At 37.7% G+C, this 22,253-nt stretch overlaps 1 protein-coding gene across 2 annotated transcripts in view; it reads left to right on the top strand.

Moving 5' to 3' along the window:
- The first annotated feature begins 5,582 nt into the window (after positions 1-5,582).
- The window catches only part of LOC126899284 (homeobox protein engrailed-1-B-like), a 30,783-nt gene continuing 14,112 nt past the window's right edge, over positions 5,583-22,253 (top strand). For both annotated transcript variants that reach the window (XM_050674018.1, XM_050674017.1), the window contains exons 1-2: positions 5,583-5,906; positions 15,021-15,761. In XM_050674018.1, the coding sequence (XP_050529975.1) occupies positions 15,200-15,761 (562 nt within the window). In that variant the 5' untranslated portion in view covers positions 5,583-5,906; positions 15,021-15,199. The remainder of the gene's footprint in view (positions 5,907-15,020; positions 15,762-22,253) is intronic.

Raw genomic sequence — 22,253 nt, 5'->3', positions numbered from 1 at the left:
AATTCGATCAGATTTATATTACTATAATTTTCGAAACTCGCGTTTTCTAAATATCGACGTATATAAATAATAAAAATTTAGGCAGATCAATTTGAATTTTTCGAGTGATAATCAATAAAGTTATTTATGTTTCATATCTAACAGTTTATTTTTGGAGTTAATTGGAGTGAAAATAACATTCAAGTATATCCGACGGCATAACCAATTTCCCTGTGTACATGATGTCGGTGGTACGATATTTTTTGTTAAAGCATTGAAACCCAATACGTATTTGTGAACTCTCCCAACAGTGCGTGAAGTCCATATAAATAAAACATAATGTAATAATACGGTGTACGGCCTTACAAAACGNATTCAAGTATATCCGACGGCATAACCAATTTCCCTGTGTACATGATGTCGGTGGTACGATATGTTAAAGCATTGAAACCCAATACATATTTGTGAACTCTCCCAACAGTGCGTGAAGTCCATATAAATAAAACATAATGTAATAATACGGTGTACGGCCTTACAAAACGCACCTAATTGTCGGCCCTAACTACTACGCTGGTCGGACTCTATTTCGAAACTCATTAACGTCGGTATGGGTTTTATTCAGTGCATCACACTGCGTCGGGGTAACGACTAGGGGAGGTTTATCATGTCATAATACAACATGGGGACGTGTGTGTACGTGAAGGGTTACCTTAACGCGTCAGCCGAGAGCCATGTAACTCGACGGGCAGTCGTATTACAAAAAGAGTGTGTATTTATATCCGTCGTGAGCGCTTCTATAGTTCTCTACAATACCTCATAACGATTGTTCTCCCTCTTGAAGAAAAAATTAATAGTTTCCAACATGTCTGCCGACAGATATGTATTACCTGTCGGTATCAAATCAACCTTAGTCAAAGGACGTTATTCTTGTAAACGAAATAAAGGTAACTATTAAAATTTGTATGCTGTCGAACAGACATTACTATGATCACTCGATGATTTTTTACACCGTCTTAAATACTTCAGTTGTTATACATTTTTTTTTTTTTTTTTAAATAAAATGTTTTCGAAATATAGTAAATAATAATAATTATAAGGCTAAAAGTTGATCATATTCTAATATTACAAATCTCTCCTAAACAACCAACTATATTGACGACGTTAATAAAACATTTATTGTCATAAATTACGCATAATTGTCGCCTCATTACTCAATGGTATTAACCAGTGGATAAATAAATGTATCATTATTTATTCCATTTCCTTAAAAGTTGATTAATAGCGCGGTGTGCAATTGATGAAACACCATGTCAAATTCGGCAGCTGCTGTTCAATGGCTTCAAATGGTTTTCTTCAAATTAAAATTATTCATTTGTTATATTTAATTACTTTTTTAATATACAGAGCTGTCCGCTAACTGAACCTCGCGCAATGCCTTTAAAAGTATACAATAATTGATATTTTCCAAATTTTTTAAATGAAAACGTACACATTAATCTGTTATAAATATTTTTTATGTTCATCTTTATACGTTATTAAGAAGTCAACTTTAATTTTTCAAATAGCAACATTCATAATTAGCTTATAAAAATAAAAACAGAGTAGTCAATAACAACTTTTGGATCAATATTTCAAAAGTTATTAATAGTTTAATAACTAGGCGGGTGGAGTAGTTTGGTCGAAAAATGTCTAGTAATAAAAATACTGACACCCACTCCTCACTTCCAATCATAATTTAAACTGTTAATTACTTTTAAAACATTAATGAATAAGTACTTTTATACTAAGGCGGTAGCAGTAAAACGAGTCTGTTTATTTTTATTACTGGACGTTTAAAAACCGCACTATATGTTTCCATTTAAAAAAACTTAAGTTTATACTATTTTATAGGGGAGAAAAGACCATTTTTTTTTAATTATAGAGCATAGGATAGTCTTTACTTCTGATAAGAAAAATTTATAATATGTTTTATACTTTTAAAGATATTGTGTGAGGCACACAATATCTTAATACAGAATAATTCTGTTATCATGAATTATACAATTAACCAAAAAATGAAAATAGATTTATGAATGTTTCATTATATTTCTTTTATTGACATGTTTTATTAATTTATTTAACATAAAGGATTTTTTATGTTCATCTCTTTTATGTCTTTTAAGGGTAGTAACTTCATTATTTTCAAGAGAAAAATAAATAATTAATTAGTTTATTAATACGATGGTGATTTAATTAAGAAAATGACTGGTCGATAACAATTGTTGAAAAAGTATTTCGAAAGTTATCAACATTTTTTTATCTTGGCTAGAGAAGTAGTGCAGCTGAGAAACGTCTAATGATAAAAATGAACACCTTTGTTTCTATTAGTGATTAACATAGAAACACTAAGAAAAATATGTAACTAAAAGAAATTTGTTTCTTTTAGTCAAAAAAATGTATTGTTCTTTTTCTTATTAGAGAAAAATAATTAAATATATGTTTTCAACATAGTCTATAACTGTAAAAATTATTAAAAAAATATATAATCCAAACATGTAGGGGATCGAAAGTTATTAGATTTGTCAAAAAATCGTCAACATCTCTGTATAGTCTAACAACAAATGCCTGTTACAAGCGTTTGTTTTTTTCATAAATGTGATTATCGGCTAAAAATGCGCAGAGATTGTAAAATTTATTATCTGATTAGGTCGGTTTTTATAACCATATGAAATTCATAACATTTTGATATCATAAATAAAATGTATTAAAATTTAATGTATCAATAAATGCGTCATTTGTAGAAAAGCAAACAATAAATAAATCATGTTCACGGATAAATAGGTAAATATCATTGCATTCTCTAAGTTTTTAACAAATACAATTTTGATAGCTAGTAATACAAATGTTATATTTATAAACGATTCATACTTTATCTAAATTACACTATTTGTGTATAAAAGTAACACATGTATTACAAGTATGATGTATGGGAATTTGTGAGTGATTTCCAATGCTGTGTGGTTTAAGCCAAGTTTCGTTAAAATTACATAAAAGCTTAACACATTCTATAACATCCTGACCATTAAAAGTATCGGATTAATATTATTACTAACTCATGTTTTCTACCACTAGATGTCATTACTGCTACGGAAGTGGAACAACAGATTTTTTAACTGTAAGCGACTTACAACAATATACAGAATAACAGAATACATTTTTGGGGCAGAGCCATTTGATTATTTCTGTTTCCGAAAGACTTGTAATTTAAGAATAGAACTATTTTTTTTACTTAATTAAAATTTCGAAGGAACAAATGGCATATTTCAATCGGAGAGTGAACAGCACTGGCGGAAATTTACAAGAGGCGAGTAACGCGGTAAATACCATTTAGCCACAGACTAAAAGAAAATGTAGTTTTTCTATAGTCGGTAATTTGGCTATAGGCTTTTATCTGGGCCTCGATATTCTATAGTAATAGCTCAACATAAAATACAGTTGACAAACCGATTGACGCCCCCACATGTGCCGTACGAAAGCCTGTAATAGTACTAAGAGGACATGATCACGAAGGAGGCGTAGGCGATTGTATTTGGTTTTGACAATACATCAAACATGAAGAATTTCCGCTAATAAACAGAGAAATGTGTTTTAATGTGTACTAACAAAAAAAAATCAGTTTTTCAATTAATGAAAGTTTGCTGAAAATTATGATTTTTTTTCAAATTCACAATTCATAAATCGATACCCTAAAAATAAAGATATACGCAGTGATTTTGTTGACACTAGTCACTCTAATTCTCTTAAGATAATCATTTTCCCGTGAACTTTTTCCTTGACTTTTGTCAGTAATTTATGTATTTTCTTCATTTGTCTGTTATAAAATATTTTTCATGTTCTCGCCTTACATCTTATAGAGATGTCAAATTACATTACTCATCCTCTCGCCTAGGTTCATTATCATTATAATGTTGTATATTTTGGTTCTATTTATCTACCAATTTTATTCATAGAGGCCTAATTAAAAACGAAAAATATTTTATAACTGTTATCGTTCAAGATTATTCACCAATAGGACTCCATAGTTTTGTATGATTGCATACAAATGTTTCAACACATTTTGCAATGAAATCGCGACATTTTTTTTATAATTTTTTATTCGATGGGATTATTTCCAGAGTGGCCATCTCATCGAGGGGGAGATAAATTCCCAATACTACACTTCTCGATGCGCGCCTGTCCATTAAACGCGAGTATTGATTGACTAACGCCCAAGTGGATTGTGTCTTTTTCCTTTGGGGTCCACGAGAGTAATTGAAATTCGCGTCCCTCGAACTTTCCAGTGCGGCGTCCACTACACATAGACTCGAAACAGTTACTGTACACCATACGACAGCCGCCATACATTTTGGACGTATTAATTATTGTGTTCTATCGATTTCGCGTGTTGGCTACACGTTAAGTATTGTTCCACTAGAAGACCTCGACGCAGAACAATGTATAGGTAAGCGAACGATTCGCAATCGGTGCGCGGCTGACACACGGCCGTGTATAAATAAACGAGCGTTGCGTCCACCAACAGAGCCAATTAATGACAAGACCACGTTGACGGCAACAGCTGCAGTTTCTCATGGAATCTATGAAACGTACACGGCGTATTGTATTATTGTACTTACTCCTGTATAATGCAATACAGGAGCAAGTACACGCACACAGAAACGTACACGGGGAAAAAAGTAATAACAACGGCGACCAAGTGTCACGGAATGTCCGACGCACACACGGTACCAGTGTGTGTGTACGGTGTGCTCATAATAACGTGCAATACTCGGAGGCAACGACGGCGTGCGAAAGTAACTTACGACGTTTAAATTAGCCGCGTATCTCGTTGGACGTCACGCGGTGCACATATTTTCCGTTGCAAGCATCACAATCGAGTTCATCGGGCAACAATTAACGCTGTCGGAGGCGAATGTTGAAAATTACAAAACAAGAATCCGCCTACCGGATAATCGGAATTAAAACGAACATTTAATGGCCAACAATCGATGTGATTACTTTTCCGCCTTGTTTGGACATGCCCGTGCAACACGCCAGTTTTGTTTGTTACGATTTTTTTTTTATGTCTGTGTACTCTCCGGCGAAAAACACAAACTGCTGACGGGTCGCGATACGCGTTCGCGCCAGTCGGTAGCGTTTATAGGCCTACCGGTCGGTACCGGACCGAGATGCGGTGTTTGCGTTCGTGTCAAACGTGCCTTGCCATAAGTGTCTCGGTGTGTTGTTGTAAATCCGTCGAGCGGTCCGAACACGGGGGTGAACACGTCGGAAAACTAATAGATAACGGCGGCGGCGGCGGCGGAGGCGATGCGACAAGACGGACACGCGGAGAAAGAGGTTTACATTGTTATTATTATTATGCAATTTATTACGACCGGTATTACCTATGCCTCGTCCCCGCGTGCTCTGTGCGCGCGTGAGACCACACACATCGATTGCCGGCGACCGACCGTCCCCGATTGGTCGGACGTCCGCCCCTTCCGCCACCGTCCCGATGGGTGTGCCTCAGCGCCATTTTTCTCCTCCTCCCCGACCACCGAGTCCGTGCCGTCGACTCATCGTTCATCGTTTGCCGGGCTCCAGTCAGATTTAAGAAGTTGCGCGTCGCGCATACGTCCGCGTCTCGTCTTGCCCGTCACCAACAAAATCTTCTCTCACACACTCACACTCACCGGCACATACTAACCGGCAACTGGTCGTTTCGGTTGTCGGACCGTCGCTGCAGTGCCGCGCCGAAAAGTCAAGACAAAAAAAAATCACACACCTAAATAGAAATAAAAACGTTTGCCGTAATAGTTAATAATAAAAAGGCATCGCGTCGATACGGCCGTTTTTTTATACAGTTTACACCACTCGGTCGTTGGACGAAGAGAATTGTTGATTAAAAACAGGTAACTCTCGTTAAATATACTTATTACAAATGAATTAGTTGTAAATATTAAGTTGAATTTAATTAATCACGATGGAATTTATTAAGTAGTTGCGAGACGGATAAAGTTTACTGCTGACTTTTCTACAATTTATTATACTTGTTTTTGTCAGTGACACAGCTTTTGTTTTTCATAAGGCAGTTACTACTTGTAATTATAAATATATTTACCAACTAATATTAGTTAATTATTTAGTTGGTTTTGCTTAATAAATCATTGTAAAATATTGGTTGAATGTGTAAACATGTTTTATTTATGCACACAATCACTGAAATAATTGGCTTGTACCGTAACAAACGAATTTAATTCAATTTCATTGTGCTATTCCTTTTCGTAATAAACTATTTATACACTTTGTTGGAGATCAAGTGCCGGCAAAGAATGCGCATCGTTTAGTATCTAACAGGGGTGCGAATTCACCATAAGGGTAGTCGAACCTCCCTCATTGGTACACATGTTTAAATAATTTGAAATCCCAAGACCCTCCCCTATAAGTTCAGTTTAATTTCATTAAGCTGCTTTCCATATTAACCCTAAATATAAATCCATCAAACGTTTACGCACTAGAGGGAGATTTTAGTTTTTGTTTACCTATTGTATGTTTACTTGGAAAAAGTTGTTCTAACAACTTTTAAAATAAACAAGCAACAATTGTTATATTGATGTTATACAAGAAAGTGAATGTTCATTAAGTAAGGAAACGGGTTTCTATTGTTTTCATTGTTTGTAACAGTTGATCTGTTTCATTAATTTTCAATACTCTGCGTCTTTATATATTTATTTATTTATTTACCTTCGTGTATATCATAACATGCCATTCGTTGTTTTTACATTGTTTATTATTTGTCTTCTTTGAATTAAGTAAAAATAATTTAGTGACATGCAACCGTAGATTTTCAAAATAAATATTTATTTATTTGTTTCAAAAAAAAATACATTGTTTGTTTAGTGAAATCGATATGTAAATATTTATTATTTTAAACGAGGAACTGGAATTATAATGTAAAAAATCAAAATTTAAACCGAAAATACATTTTAAATGTTTCTAAAAATAATTTAAGTCATCAAAAACTTGATGTATAAACTGGGATTAAATGTATCTATCAATAATTCTATGATTTTATTTGTAAATCAATCGATAATAATAAATAAAACACAATATTTGACATTTAAATATTTATATTAGTTATTCTATACAATTTGAAACACAAATGAAACAAAATTTGAATATTACTTGGTTGATTAAATGTGTAGAAGTATTGAGTACATTTGATGAACACGATTCTATTGTCGTTTTGGATTAATAAATTCCTTAGGCTCAAAATTGTTTCTAAAAGACGTTTTCACAACATGTTTTTAGGCTGTTAAAACATTCGATACCAACATTGGTGACGTGTAATCGTTTTAATTATCCACCTAAAGTTGAAACCCTACCAAAGGCATTCGTCGACCGGCTAGTCAAAGGCAAATTCGTTTGCGTTGCTCGATAAAAATCTCTGATAGAATTCGTTTAATGATTCTTAATAACTTTCGGTGTAATAATAAATTGTATAAGAAGTGAAAACGTTAAACGATAATAATAACAACAAATGATTATTTTGAAATAAATAAAAATTAAAAGACTACCCGACGAGTGATATGATGACAGCAATTGCAAAACGTCCGCGTAACATTGTGTGTCGGAAAATAATTTTATCTATTAAACGGCCATAAAATATAAGTTTACATACATGTTGTTTATGGGCAGCCTTCGGACGGCGTGGAAAGATTTATAGAAATCTGCCCAACATGGACACAACATCACATCTAAAACATTCATGACATACATTTAATAACGAATGACTGACAACTTGTTAAATTCATTTTATTAGCCAGCAAGGTTGTTAGATACTGCAGCATCTAATCGCTCATAAAAAGGTTGCGGGCTTTCTGTCTTATCGCCATTAAACAGTTAGGTATTTCATTAATATATAACGAGTAGCTGTGTCTAATAGCTAAAGTCTCGACTGTTGTGCATACGATTGTCTGAGCAATATAATAACGAGTAGTGCCTGTAGTGTTGTGTTATTGGCGGCGCGGTGTCCGATAGGATTTTTTTAGTGTCGATAAACAATTTGCCCGGATAGTTTTTACGTGTAATAGTTTTTCTAAGGATACACAATTATATGGGTACCGTAAAATGATTTCTCGTAATTTTCTATTCCGTTAATAGCGTCTGTTGAATTTTAATTTAACGGAAACGTCTATTTTAATTGGTTAACAGATTATAATCCACGGCAAATCATCCTCTCGCACGTGTGTCGACTCATTCCAATATTGTTTATTAACTTTTTATGAAAAAAACACGTGTGCCGGACATCGTAATGCATCGGTAAAGAATCATAGGAGTTCTTTGGAAAACAATGGTTCGCTTAATTATCGGATTAAAATAATTAGATCCCGATAATGTCATACATAATAAATTATCTACGGCTAATTCACACTACTAGAACGGCGCGTACACGCGAACAGTGTGGTCGTTAACGATATTTCTTTTTAAAACGTGGGTGCGATACCTACATACTTGGTTTTTTATTATGTGCAATCACGTGTACGGCAAAGGAAATGAAAAAGTCAATCAATTCGATAACTGGCGTTACGCGTTAATACATTTTATTGTAATTACAATTGACACGCTACGACAATTATTGTTTTGTCATGTACATTATTTTTAATTTCCAACCGTGCAATTAATTCGTGCGATTCCATTGGCGGCGAATAATTGTTTTTATTTTGATTTTATGCGCGTTGAAGTTCTCGGCACAAACGTCGCCGTACAGTTCTCTACTACAGGTTATTATGACGAATCGCGTGATTATCAATAGTATGTTTATGCGTAAGACATAGTCGTGTGTAGCTAATTGTCGTTTTAATGTCATAAATGTCAGCCGACGAATGACATGTCCGACGAATTATCATAATTACCGACGTCTATCTAATGAGCGGTCTAATGCGATTTCATTATTTTTCGTTCGTTTACCGGTTAGGCAACAATGTCGTATAAGTGCTTGTAAAAGCATTTCATTTGCTGATAAAGACTCGTTTCAATTACAATTTTCTACCGCAACGTGTTGACTGAAATATCGTCGCGATAAAATAAAAAAATTGTTCGGTTGTTGGCCGGACGGAAAAAAGCGTCCACTCCATCCAACGACTACGACAACGCTGATAAAAGTACGCGTGTGTTGTTCTATGGCGTTAACTCGACATGGTAATTACGGACTCTTCTCTAATAATAATTGTTATTATTTTATAAACTAATTAGAGCGACAATTAAGCGTAATTAACCGCGGTTCGAGTTAATTACGGTCCGTGTCGCGGTAATTGTGACTTTTTCACACCGTTAATGTAAAGCCGCAGAGGTTGTGCGACAATAAGCTCACACGTCAGTGTTACTCTGTCGGACGAACTTGTGCAGTCACCGCATTGCGTCCAATCGCACGTTTGCGTGCATTTTTTTTTTAATTAACTCGAGCTTTTGCCGTTTATCTACGCGATTAATTAGTCCGGCGCTCATCTCGTGCGCTTGCGCCTTTACCGAAGTAATAACGCTGTCGTTCGCACCGCATATTGCAATTGCGCGACCCCAACAAAGGTGCCCAATTAATTAATAGTTTTATTATGCTCGTCCCGCACTCTGTCGTTAACGAGGCTTTCGTCGGATGTCTTGCGGAGTCTGTTTGTTATTATCAACACTACGAGGCGCGTTTACTATTATTTGTCGGCGTTGGACAATTCGACGGGTAGATTTTTGTAACAGGTACTTAAAAAAAAAAAAAAAACAGCCTCGCAAAGAGTGAATAACCGATGTGTCGAAAACGGCTTAATCCACACGGAAAATAAACCACACGAATTCCAATAGGAATTGACGATTGTCAAGTATAATCAACCGATTTGTTAACGGTCAATTCGTAGACGGCTTTTCTAGCTAACGACTAGATTTCTCATATGGTTTCTCGGACGGCAATTAATTTCATAGGTTTTTTTTTTTTACAAGCGCAGAGCCCATGGATCTAATGGTAAACAGGAAATCGATAATTAACCATCATTAGGGAAACGATATATTTTTTTCTATTCCAATACAATCCCAGTGGAAGACACATAAGTCATAGGCGGCTTATGGTTGTACAGTTTAATGAAATTTATAGTGTACTCGCGTGGATCCTCTTTAATTGGACACACCCGACAGACCTTATTATATATTCTGTAAATGAGAGTTTCCATTGCCCACGTGAAATGATTACTCTTTGAAATTCGGAAAACTTGTAGAACGTATCGTTTCTAAAACATTTTCGTCGAGTTTAAACTTATACTTTTTCCGTAGCCAATGTTTATTTATATTGATTACGAGACACTCGTATGACTATTTACAATATTCATTGTAACACACACTATTGTAGTATAATCGATTAAGTAATCCTAACGTTTAAAAGTATTATATTCCGTTTATAAACCAGTACTCGAGTGGGCCATTAATAATAAATTTGACTGTACGATGAAATGAGCGAAAATCTCATTTGAAAATTCAAATTTTGCTAAAACAAAATAGATTTCGATATTTATCGTTTGGATAAATAAATGTCTAGAAATTATGAGCGTCTATACGATGACTGGCAAACGTTAAAATGTATTTCGTAATATTCGTCGGTGTACGTGTGTGTCCTGTTGCCGTTTGATGAATCACTTCACGGGTGCCCACTACGACTGCATTGGAACGTATGGTAAACATGTATAAATTAAATTATGTAAAGCCAAAGACGGTTTTTTTTTTCTCGTCGTATTCATCTCTCTCTCGGTTGACACGCACACTGATCTCGTCTCTTTTGCCCGTCTAGTCTCATTTGTGTCGTATAATTAAACACCAGCGATTACATCTCGAATAGTTCGGCCGGCGCATACCGCCCACTCAGTTGCGGGATAGTTCCGAACGGAAGCCTCAGCTGCGGTGGTGGTCTTGTCGTCGACCGACCGTCAAAATATATAATAATAACGAGTACTAATAGAATTAATAACACATAATATTATTACATCACCGGAGCTGCCAACCGTTAAGCCGAGAGTAAAAAAATGTGTATGTATATTTTATGATTGTACCGGTAAAACAACAAAACTGCTGTTTGTAACATATTGCACCAAATGCAATACACTTAAACAATGTTTATAGGGAAATAAAACACTATATATTCATTATAATGAATTTTACTGTTGGTAAGTTTTCGATAGTAATATTTTGAATTCTGGTCGATGAACGGAAATGATTCTGTTTTTATGGAAATAATTACGTAGACATAGAGGGAACAAACAAATTAAGAAAATTTCAATAATAATAATAATGTTCACTATTAATCACTTTTGATTATAATAATCAATATAAAAAGTAAATGATAATAATTATCATTTACTTTTTCACCATCAGATCACATTTTATTAAACCTTATTTATCAAAACATTTTTACGAATGTGTATAATAATCAAAAGATAACAACACATTTAATCAACGGCCTCTAAAAGCTATTGATTGTGACAGAGAGCGAGGGAAGTCCACATAACTCAGCCCAACGGATTCCAACTTCGGCACGCAATGAGGTACCGACTGAGCAAGAAAGCCCTCCAAGTCTGCAGTCATAACGGATTAGCTTCTAAAAGGGATATGGATTTTCGTTTTCGTGCAATATAAACATGGCATAAAAAAAATGATACAAAATTACAAATAAAAATCTACGACCCTAAAAAAATTAATTGATTTGTAGCGTTAACTTTTGCATCGATTAAATATCGTTTAAACACATAGTATAGTATTTGTTTATACATTGCGTATCACAAATTCTGAACTAATTGTGTCAATTACTTAGTAAAGAGAACATTGGCTAGAAGAAAATATGTGTCTTAACAATGATCCGAACTGTTCTTTTGCTACAATATCACAACAAGTTGGAAAAATCGTCAGTTTTGTGTTTTATTTGTACAGATTACATCAGATTACTTACCTTCGATGAAGATTAATAGTTCTAAGAATTTTTTTCAACACAATCTGTGAAATACCTCTACTAGATTTTTAGTTTTTGTACATTTAATATATTCACATATATTTTCAAGAAGTGACGTTACATAGCTTTTGGATTATGATTATTTGTTTCTAAGTCTGCTCAAAATCACACAACTATAATAATGTGCTGTTATTTGCTGAGAATAAAATCAGACATCACATTGATTTCAAAATTATCTTTATACACACGTGGACAGTATGTTTACAAACAGGACGTCCGGAAAGTAAGGTTAGAATGTCATTTCAATATGATATTGTGACTCACCCGCCCTACTCCCCGGACTTAAAACCACCAGATTATTATATTTTCATCTAATTTAAAGAGTTTATTATCGGACAGAAGATTATACGCGACGAAGAGGCCACAGAAGCTACGAAAACATGGCTAAAACAGTTTGAGTAAAAGGTATACCACGAGAGTATAGAAAATGTAGTGCCCAGGCCTCAAAAATGCTTGGAACTCCATGGAAATTATGCAGAAAAATTAATTACATGTGTTTATATACATCTTGTAAATTTAATTAAAACATATTCATTTATCGTCGGTTCCCAACCCGAGTTGTAATCTTTTTGGACGTTCCTCGTACTATAAGAATAACAGAGCTAATTAAAATATTTTATTTATATAGTGTGGTTTTTCAAAATTTTTTTTATAGAATATATTATATATAGACCTTATTAAGCAATAATATATTTTAATTTTTTATGTATTAAAATTCGATTCGATATATTATAACTACATTACACATTTTAGTTAAAAGATGTGGTACTCTGTTTCCATTTTTATCGATGTTGAGTTAGATTTTAATTCGTATAGTAAAAATTGTAATTGTGGTATCAGAATCGACGTCACCAAAACGTTTTGAAAAATATTTGTACCATGTCATGTATAATTATATTTTTTCAACTGATTCTTCTTTAAAATGGAATTATTACATCTGTCATCATATGTTTTATTAAAATCTACTGGATATCTATTCAAAACAACATGATTTTTAATCATATTTAATAGTTTTAATTAAATTTCAGTGAAAAATAAATAATAATAACAGTCTATGCATAGACTACTATTAATATTTTTTACTATTTTTTTGTTTTTTATTTTAGTATGAAGACTGTATGTCCGTATACAGTATAAACTGACATTGGTTTATTATGTCGTCTTGAGAACACATGTTGTCCTTATTTGTGTAATATTATTTCAATCATTTATTAATAATGACGTTATTTTGTTCAATTATTTTAATCCACCAGTAATTAACACATATTTGTAACACTTAAAGAAACTGCACGATGCTAACAGGTGAATTATTTGTGGACGACCGTTGGTATCGAGAAACTGATTAACTATTATTGCAATAGAATCATTTCGGAGGCTATTAATTAATATCATCTATAATCCGCCGACAGGCATTTAGGGTCGAAAAGTTTTAACTGTATTTCACCTAGGGGTTTTACACTTCAATGTATTGACCTTATTAAAAATAAGCGAACGGGTCAAATGAAATTCCTCAAAGTTTTTATTAATAATTATCGATTTTTAACAAACACTATGTATGTCTTCTTTGTGCTTTTTGATAAACATTAATTTACTTAGAAGAAAATAATGAGGAATAAACTTTACTTTAAAAGTTTTATACAACTATTTAAATAATAGATTTAAGTTCTAACGAGTAAAATGAAAATTTAGATTATGAGACTCATTATTTATTTTTAGATTCAGCCAGAGATTTAGTAAAATAGGGTCCTATTAGTCTCCACAAAATGGTAATGATGGAATAGATTAATGATAATTTTTCAGTGGGAAACGTATGAATCACCTTACTTTGGTTAAATAACAACTTCTTAATGAATTGTCAATTGAAATTCTATTTTAACTAATTCAATCCAATAGGTTAGTTTTAATTTGATATCACTAAAAGTTAAAAAAGTAAACGAAATTATTGATTTTGTATCCAATTATTAGAAATTAATTCGTATTAATACAAACCTATTAAGTTTGAAGTTCAATCAACCGTTAAATATTCAATTACTAAATGAGTTCCTCTAAACTGAAAAAATTATTGGCACAGTGATCGTAACTATGAATAATTTACGTTACAATAATTTAGCAATGGTTTAATTAACCTAAACATAGATTTGATTGAAAAAATCAAGTACTTCGTTATCTTAACTATAGTAAATATTGTTTTTAGATTCGTTTTTGTGGAAAAAAAAAAATGATTTCACATTGGTCATGGGAAAGCGAGTATCCATTAGTAGCGCTACTATAATTTTTATTTGTTTTGTGGAGTACAGGAGCATAAATTTGAGGATTAAGTTGTTTAACTGTCTAGCAAACATTAAAAGGATCAATTTTTTCGTTTGCCTTGAACACCCAAACAGCCGCGGAATAGAAGAAAAAAAAATTAATTAACAGCGTAACTCGATCCGGAAATACTAACCATAATAAAAATTTAATAATTATCGAGTGGTATTCACAGCAGTCGACTAACCGTTACGGAGTGCACAATATATTTTTTAAGCGATTATTCGGTGCAGCGCACTAGACTAGTCTAACTCGAACGACGTAAGAAAGCGCCATAAGGGCGGATTTGCATTAATCAGGTTATTAATTTTTATACGCTGTTTTTTATTAGCACCTCTACAACGTCCATGGACTTTAATATCTTTTAAAGAAGCTCTGTGGAACTACATAGAATTTACATAACACATAACTGTGTGATTTCTCAGTGATTAAATTGGTCACTGACGTTTAGTTTAATCACTGGAGTTTAATTTTGTAATTTGATTGATTCAATTTATGGACTTTTAATGTCCAAAAATGCTTTTATTGGCGTTTGAAAATTTATTGCAGTTTTGTTTGAAGATTTATACGTATGTTTGTAATTTTAATTATTATTAAATCGTATCCCATGTGTATTTTTCCTATAGTACAACATGTGTCGTATTGATTTATTGACCGAAAAATGTTTTATGTGTTTTAACAGATAAATTTGCACGTGATGTCTTGAGGTTCAGATGATCGTCATAACCGTTGCGGTCGCACGCGCGTCCCGAGGCGATAAAAACGTCCAGTAAATAAAAAAACGCAACAGCCCGCGACGACCACCTACAACGACTGAGTACATCACAAGAAGCGTTCGTTTACAGGCGGCTCGTGTCCACGATGAACTGCGGCCTTTACCAGGGTGCCGGCATAATACCCGGGGCCGCTGCGGCGGTCATGTTCAACTTCCACAGACACCAGCAACAGCTGAAACTGCTGAGCGAAATGAAAGCGGCCGCGGAAGACTGCGGTGGTGGTACTGCGACGGTCACGTCCATGGTTCGTCCAACACCGTCCCACGCGTCCGTCGAGCGACCGTTGAAATTCAGCATCGACAATATACTGCGTCCCGAATTCGGTGGCGCTCGCAACACCATCGCCGAACCGGCACCGTCGCCGTCGCCACCACATCAACGCCTCCTTCATCAACCGCAACACCCTCGCCAACCCGATCGGACCGGCGCCGCCGAGAAGTCTAGGCGATCTTCGTCGTCGTCCGCTTCGTCAACGTCGACCGCCGGCGTCTCGGAATCTCCGAGTTCGCCCATCGACCTATCCCGTTCCGATCTCACCACCGCGGACACCTCCGTCACCGGATTACCACCGGACAGGGAAACGTCTGCCGCTCAACCGTGGCCCGCTTGGGTGTACTGCACCAGATATTCGGACCGGCCGTCGTCAGGTGAGTCAAATACAAGTTTCGATATTTCCGGTGTACGAATCGCTCTTATTTGGGTTAAGCGATACGATTTGTTTGTTCATAAATAATTGATTAAAAAATAATTCAAATGCGTGTTTAATACGAGTAAGTGAAACGACTCAAATAAAAGCGATTTGTGCACAAAAGCTTTATCGACATTTTGGGACGATCCGGAATTGCGTTTTGAAATTTCATCTAAACGATGAACATTAAAAAAAAAAAATAATTGTCAAATGAAAACGGTTTTTCCACCGTGCGGGTGTATCGCGTGCGTTGTCCCTAACATCATATGATTCTCTGTGACTCTTGCGGCCGTCCGGACGATAGACACGATGACACTCTTACGGCGTCCCCCGACCGACGTTCAATTATACGACACATAAACTGTCGCTTTTATGTACATAATATTGTTATTTTATCGGATTAACCGAAAATCGAATATCCCATCAAGTTGACGATTATAGTAATAACAATAATAATAACGTGACGTTATTATTATTTTCGTTATTGTTATTATGACAAACGAGTTGTTTCCAACACAAAGTCTGTGCGGAACGAATAGAAAGGACACGGTGTTGTGCGTACTACTACTATTATTATTATTATAAGATTGGGTGTACGCGTACCGTGATCTTGTTAGGGCCACACCGATTCAACGACGAGGACATTCACAACGCATTATTTGAGAAAATAATATTTCAACGGCCGAAACGCATTCCCCGGCCATATGCGGGATGATAATGATCGGATACCTGTCCGTTTGTTTTTAAACGCCTCCTGATCAGTAGACAGTTCGGTATGGTTTCATACAGCTGACGAAGACGGTCGATAAAAAAATGTCGCACCGAATCGGACGAAAACGTTACAGCTTAAGGACACTCGGCCCGGTAGAGTTTCTCACACNGACAGTTCGGTATGGTTTCATACAGCTGACGACGACGGTCGATAAAAAAATGTCGCACCGAATCGGACGAAAACGTTACAGCTTAAGGACACTCGGCCCGGTAGAGTTTCTCACACTTGGCTTCGAAGCTAAACGGCCACGTGATCCGTTGGTTGCCGTGCGTCCCGTCACACCGTTACGAAATCCAAACTCAAATGTATTGGTAAGGCGGCGGCCACGTCCACAGCGTGTGTACGTGAACGCGAGTGTTACACGTTGGTCGCCGAGTAGAGTCGCAGTGCTGGCCGCTACACGAGTGATTGTCAGACCACCCAAACGCAATATTGGTTTTGGTTCATTCCATTACCCGAACGAGACTTACCTGCCGATCGGCGGTCATTCATGATATCAAAACACACGCATTAACCCAATCGCCTTGTACGTACGCATAATGATAATAGTAATGCGTGTACGCTCGAGAATAATGTTTCTTTACCGGAAAAAAATCGGCGGTGCAACTAAAAAACGACACCCGGTCAGTGTTGTGGTCCGTGGACTCGTACCAGATGGGCTTTTAGTTATCCCAAAAATGGAGACGGTGGCCACTGTAAACCCTCAGATGGGTACACGATAACACGCCGGGACGGGTTTATCGCGCATCATTAACGTCTTTACGGGTGACGGTACTGGTCGACCACTACCGTCTTGTATTGGTAGTAAAAATAATAACCAACACAATCGTAGTGGTGATCGGACCGAGTTGACAGTGACCGATAACTTGAGCTGATCTAACGATACCACCATTTCATTTATCGCGTTTTAACTCGTTAACTGGTGTTCATTTGAAATCCTCTAAACGATGAAGTGTGTTCGTGACCGCGCCCGTTCATATGTATCCGAACGTACGAATTTGCATGTTACAAAGCCACCGACAATTGTGCGCCACCGCAAGACGGCGGGCGCGGTTCGGGTCGCGCCCCGATATTACTACACGTACCGGACAGAGAATTCAAGAAGAACTGCAACGACGCTCCGGGCTGTTATAATGGTAATAGTAGTGGCCATATACAAGTATTAATCGGACGGTCAGAGGCGGTGACGCCAAAACAAACACTAAACGTTCGAGTACGTTTAGTGTGCGCCACCATCGTGGCCGTCCACTCGACGTCGTTAACAATCGTCCAGACAAGTGCGCACACAAAATCCGAATCTTTGTTGACTGAATTTCGAGTTGTACTCGAAATTACTTTTACTCGGTGTTTACTCACACACTCTGTTATTTAAATTTATGGTCGGGGGCAATTCCGAATGTGCGCCTGTCCGCGCCCGACGGAACCCGGCAATAAGAATTTACAACAAAAGCAATACACGGTTTGATCGTTACAGAATTTCGCTGAAAATTGTCCGGCTGTTTTATCCGCTCGCCTGTCGCCGCCACCAGAAAGACGCGTGGATAAGCAGGTGATAACGAGTCGAATAAACGGAGCGGTACCGCGCGGCACGGTAGTATAACACACCCTCGTCGCACAAGTGACCGTGTAAATTTGTCGTGTGTGCCAGTCGTTAAGCTCGTGCGGGTGGCCCCGTTAGACAGACCAAAGGGGCGTGTGCCAATATATCACCTCTTTATTCGCGCCACACCGTGTGCCCGTTTTATTTTATTAAACACAGCCAAACCGGATGCGAAAAATACACAAAAAAAATAAATGTAGACTTTTTCCATGTTCGGAAACGTTGCGGTTTCGTGCAGCGGTTGCGTCGAGCTGCCCAAGCTCTTTGTCACTCGGACCAATTGTGTAGTCAATTAGTTTTGGCGTACTCATCACACTTTTTTATCGACACGTACTGTTGCGACATTAGCCGGCGGCCACAAACTGTGAACGTCGGCCGTAAGAAGATGTGTTGATGAGACGTGTCAAGCTTCCGTTTACATGGCGTCGACACTAAGTTTACGAGCTTACATATATTTAAACGCGACAGAAAACGATTTGCCGAACGTTTTTTATTGACTGCACTGCAAAACCCAAAACGACGGGTAACGCGCGGTAGGTACACCCGCCGGTCGCGGCATCGTAATCCAGCAGACGCTTTGTTTTACATCGTTTTTTATTGACCGTCGAGAGACTGGTGCCACCAGTTTTATTATTATCGCGAGATTTTAAAAAACCGACACAATCGACGCCCACGAGTCGCCCCACCGGAGCGGAAACGCCCGCAGTGTTAATATTCACACGCGAATTGCACGTAGATCGGCTGCCGCCGAGACGTTCGTGAACCGGACGCATAAAAAAAAACACGCGTAGTCTTTGGACGGTAGGCCCGTAAAGGTGTCGTGGGCACGACGTTACAGCTGTTGACGGATCTCGGGTTAACTGTACACGGAGATTTCCAAACGGACAAATTCATCAACCGCACACGGCGGTCGTTAATTATCGTTGTAGACGCCCGTTTTTTATTTGTGAGACCACCGGTGTTTGTATAAACGTAACGGATTCGTACTATTATATCGATGCGTGCTAAAAATAATACATAAATGCGCATTGTGCGTGACACGTTCGACGCGTCGAAATTGACCTTTGTGTTGGTACCTCGTGGTGTGACACACACTGTTTTGACACTATTATTGGACCGAGTAATGCGATTGTCAAAGTGTACTGGCGGACGGATAAAATTGTAATTACTAATTGATCGTTTGGATCAAGAAAACCGTTTTGCAAATTTTCAACGAATTCGAATAATTACGGAGTTTTGGGGGGGTCTTGTCGAGCGAGTATATAATTTCCGAGGAGATAACACAAATTTTACGTCACGAAGATAAAAAATACTTATTCAAGTGTTTAACGCTTAAGACAATGTTGTTGTTGTTTTTAAGCTGCGTTTAAAAACGCTACGAATTACGATCGAAAGAATTGTCGAAAACTTTTGAATACACACTTGTTTGGTAAACACTGGGAATATTTCTGTGAAGACAAAAGTCCGAACGTGAGACTCGCGTCGTGGTTTGCACAGTATTTGTCTTTGTATCCAAGAAAAGTGTAAAATTATGTAATTTTTATAATGTGAAAAAACCAGCGCCATGCCTTTGAACACTCTGTACACATGGTTGAGGTTAGAGCAATAACCGTTATTACCAACACCCCCCCCCCACCACAGCGATGGTCACGCGAGCACATCGCTAATGACTTTGCAAAACAATGTTGGGTTTTTGACACGACATTGTCTCGAATTATCTGGTTCGTTTTGCGTTATTATTTCACCTCGCTCGGTTACATTTCGTATCCGAAATTACAAACGAAACTCGAAACCGTGTGAAATCCCAAGCCCGAAGCTATTTTTTATTCCGTCGAAATGAATAATGCGACGATCGGCTTGACGATGAACGTGGTTAATTCTCAACGACACTTTACACGATTATCGTAGACAATTATGACCATTACACGTTTGGAAATTCTATTATCGTTTACAGCCCATTGATCGCGCGACTTTGACGTTCTGTACGGCCAATAAAGTACCTACCGTACGTTGATAATGGTATTCGTATGCATATTGAGTGTAAATCACGTGTTGGCGCGACTGATATTATACCGCGATGTAAAAAGAATGCCGGGCGTCAGTTTTTTAATATTATCATAATGGGTCGTTATGTCCGGCGATCATCGTTTTCGTGTTAAGTACCTTTATTATGAGCTTGTCGCACACCGCGGCCAACACTGATTTAAAGGCACGACACACGTTTTCCCGTGCAATCAATTCAGCTCGGCGACGCGTTACGATTACATTTATCGTGGCTCGTTAATTTTTATTAGTGTTTGAATTTTTTTAAACCGGGACGCATTTTTTCACCCTTTCTCCTTGTGCGCCTCCTGTCCACCCAACTGCCCTTGTTAAGGAGATGTGATTCGATCGCGTTGCGTACACGCTTTTTAAATAATAGCGATGTACGGCGAGCCAACGCCGCCGCCGTTGTTGTGATCGACCAACGACCGCGTTGTGTGGTCCTCTCAGTGCGCCGCCACCAAGCCGAGAGTATTTTTCGTTGTCGTCGTCGTCGTCGCCGCCGCCGCCGCCGTACGACGACGGGGACAACGGTGGAGACGGCAGCGGACTCGACATGATGGTGGGGAACGAGTAGGAGTTGTGGTGAAGGGCAGGGGAAATGAGGGAAACCAGACGCGCGCACACATACAACAAGTAGGTATGGAGAGAGGTCCTAATAGAGACATCAGATCTGCCGGACCCACCGCAGTGCCACATGTCACATTGCTAACTCCTTCATAACGTTACCTCATTAGAGCGGACGCTCAGCAGTGCAGTGGCCTCTTTGCCCGCAGTATCATCTCCCACTCTCTTCCCCACACTCTCACTCGGTCGCGATAATATTTATAACGAATTTTCCTGTCCGGTAAATGTACCGCAGTTGTTTGTCCGTTGATTTTCGTACAGCCGAAGTTTCATGACAGAGCTGCCGAAAAAAAAATTATACACGTCTCGGTCGTCAAATGACGTTTTACCAGAGAATTTTTTTACGCGCTCCCGTTAAAAACACGAAACGGCGTTGATGGATGGCTATTACGCAGAGGGTCGTGCGTCTCCAACGAGCACCCTATTAACGGGCGGCGAGTTTCGAGATGTCCCGAAAAGATAGCGCGTACCCGTTTTGGGCACAATTCCGCGGCGATACGGTACAACTTCGTGTGCGTGTACGCGCAGCCAAGACCGGTAGGTAACGAAACAATTAATACACCCGACTCGGCAGTGCCACCGCGTCGATATATTCTAAGAAAATAAAATACTTCTCACACGTCGTTACAGTAAATGCCGAACACAATCCGCTTGTTCTTGGGAGGTCGGAGTTACGCGATTAATGGCCGTACAAGCCGAGCGTCGCTAATAATCCAGCTTATAATTAAAACGCATAAAACTCGTATGGAAACGTGTTTACCGTTGGCAGTTTGATAGCGCGTTAAAAAAAAAAATTGCAGTGGCAGTTGCGCGTGTAAAAATATTGAAATTTTTTACTAGTTTTGTAAATTGCGTTTGAAACGGTAAAACCGTTTTTGGTCGTCACCTTGATGACACACCTGTGAGGTCGTTATCATTATTATTTTTACACTGTTCTTCAAACCCTGCGGTGTCACTAATAGTTTGCGACCGACAACAACATGTGACGACGTCCCGACTCGCTCTTGGTACGCAACTACAACAGTATTATCATAAATATCAAATGGAAATGCCTAAAAACTGATATCGCCAGCGTTTGCGTGTAAAATTCTCGGACGCGCCACGACAGTGTCGGTGTGTTGCCCATAACCAGTTTGTAAGTGTTGCGACGTAAAGTTGTCCCCGGACCTACGGCGGGTGCGCATCCGGACGACTGACAATCGAATCGACTGTGACATACAATCGTGTTGATCGCGGATCTTAATTTTACGACTGCGACAGTTTTTCCATGTCGGCGTTGTGATTGCACAACACGTCACACTAGCACATCATCGATACAACTCGATCAGTAACGGACTGTAGTGATCAAGTTGCGAATCACTGGAAAAGTGTAACGATGTGGTGTTTTACGCGAAAATCATCAGCGTGTG

Source organism: Daktulosphaira vitifoliae, unplaced genomic scaffold (genome assembly GCF_025091365.1).
Source record: "Daktulosphaira vitifoliae isolate Bord-2020 unplaced genomic scaffold, ASM2509136v1 Scaffold_2, whole genome shotgun sequence".
Classification (NCBI taxonomy): Eukaryota; Metazoa; Arthropoda; class Insecta; order Hemiptera; family Phylloxeridae; genus Daktulosphaira; species Daktulosphaira vitifoliae.
The sequence above is the reverse complement of the archived record's forward strand: the minus strand, read 5'-3'. Positions and strand labels throughout refer to the sequence as shown.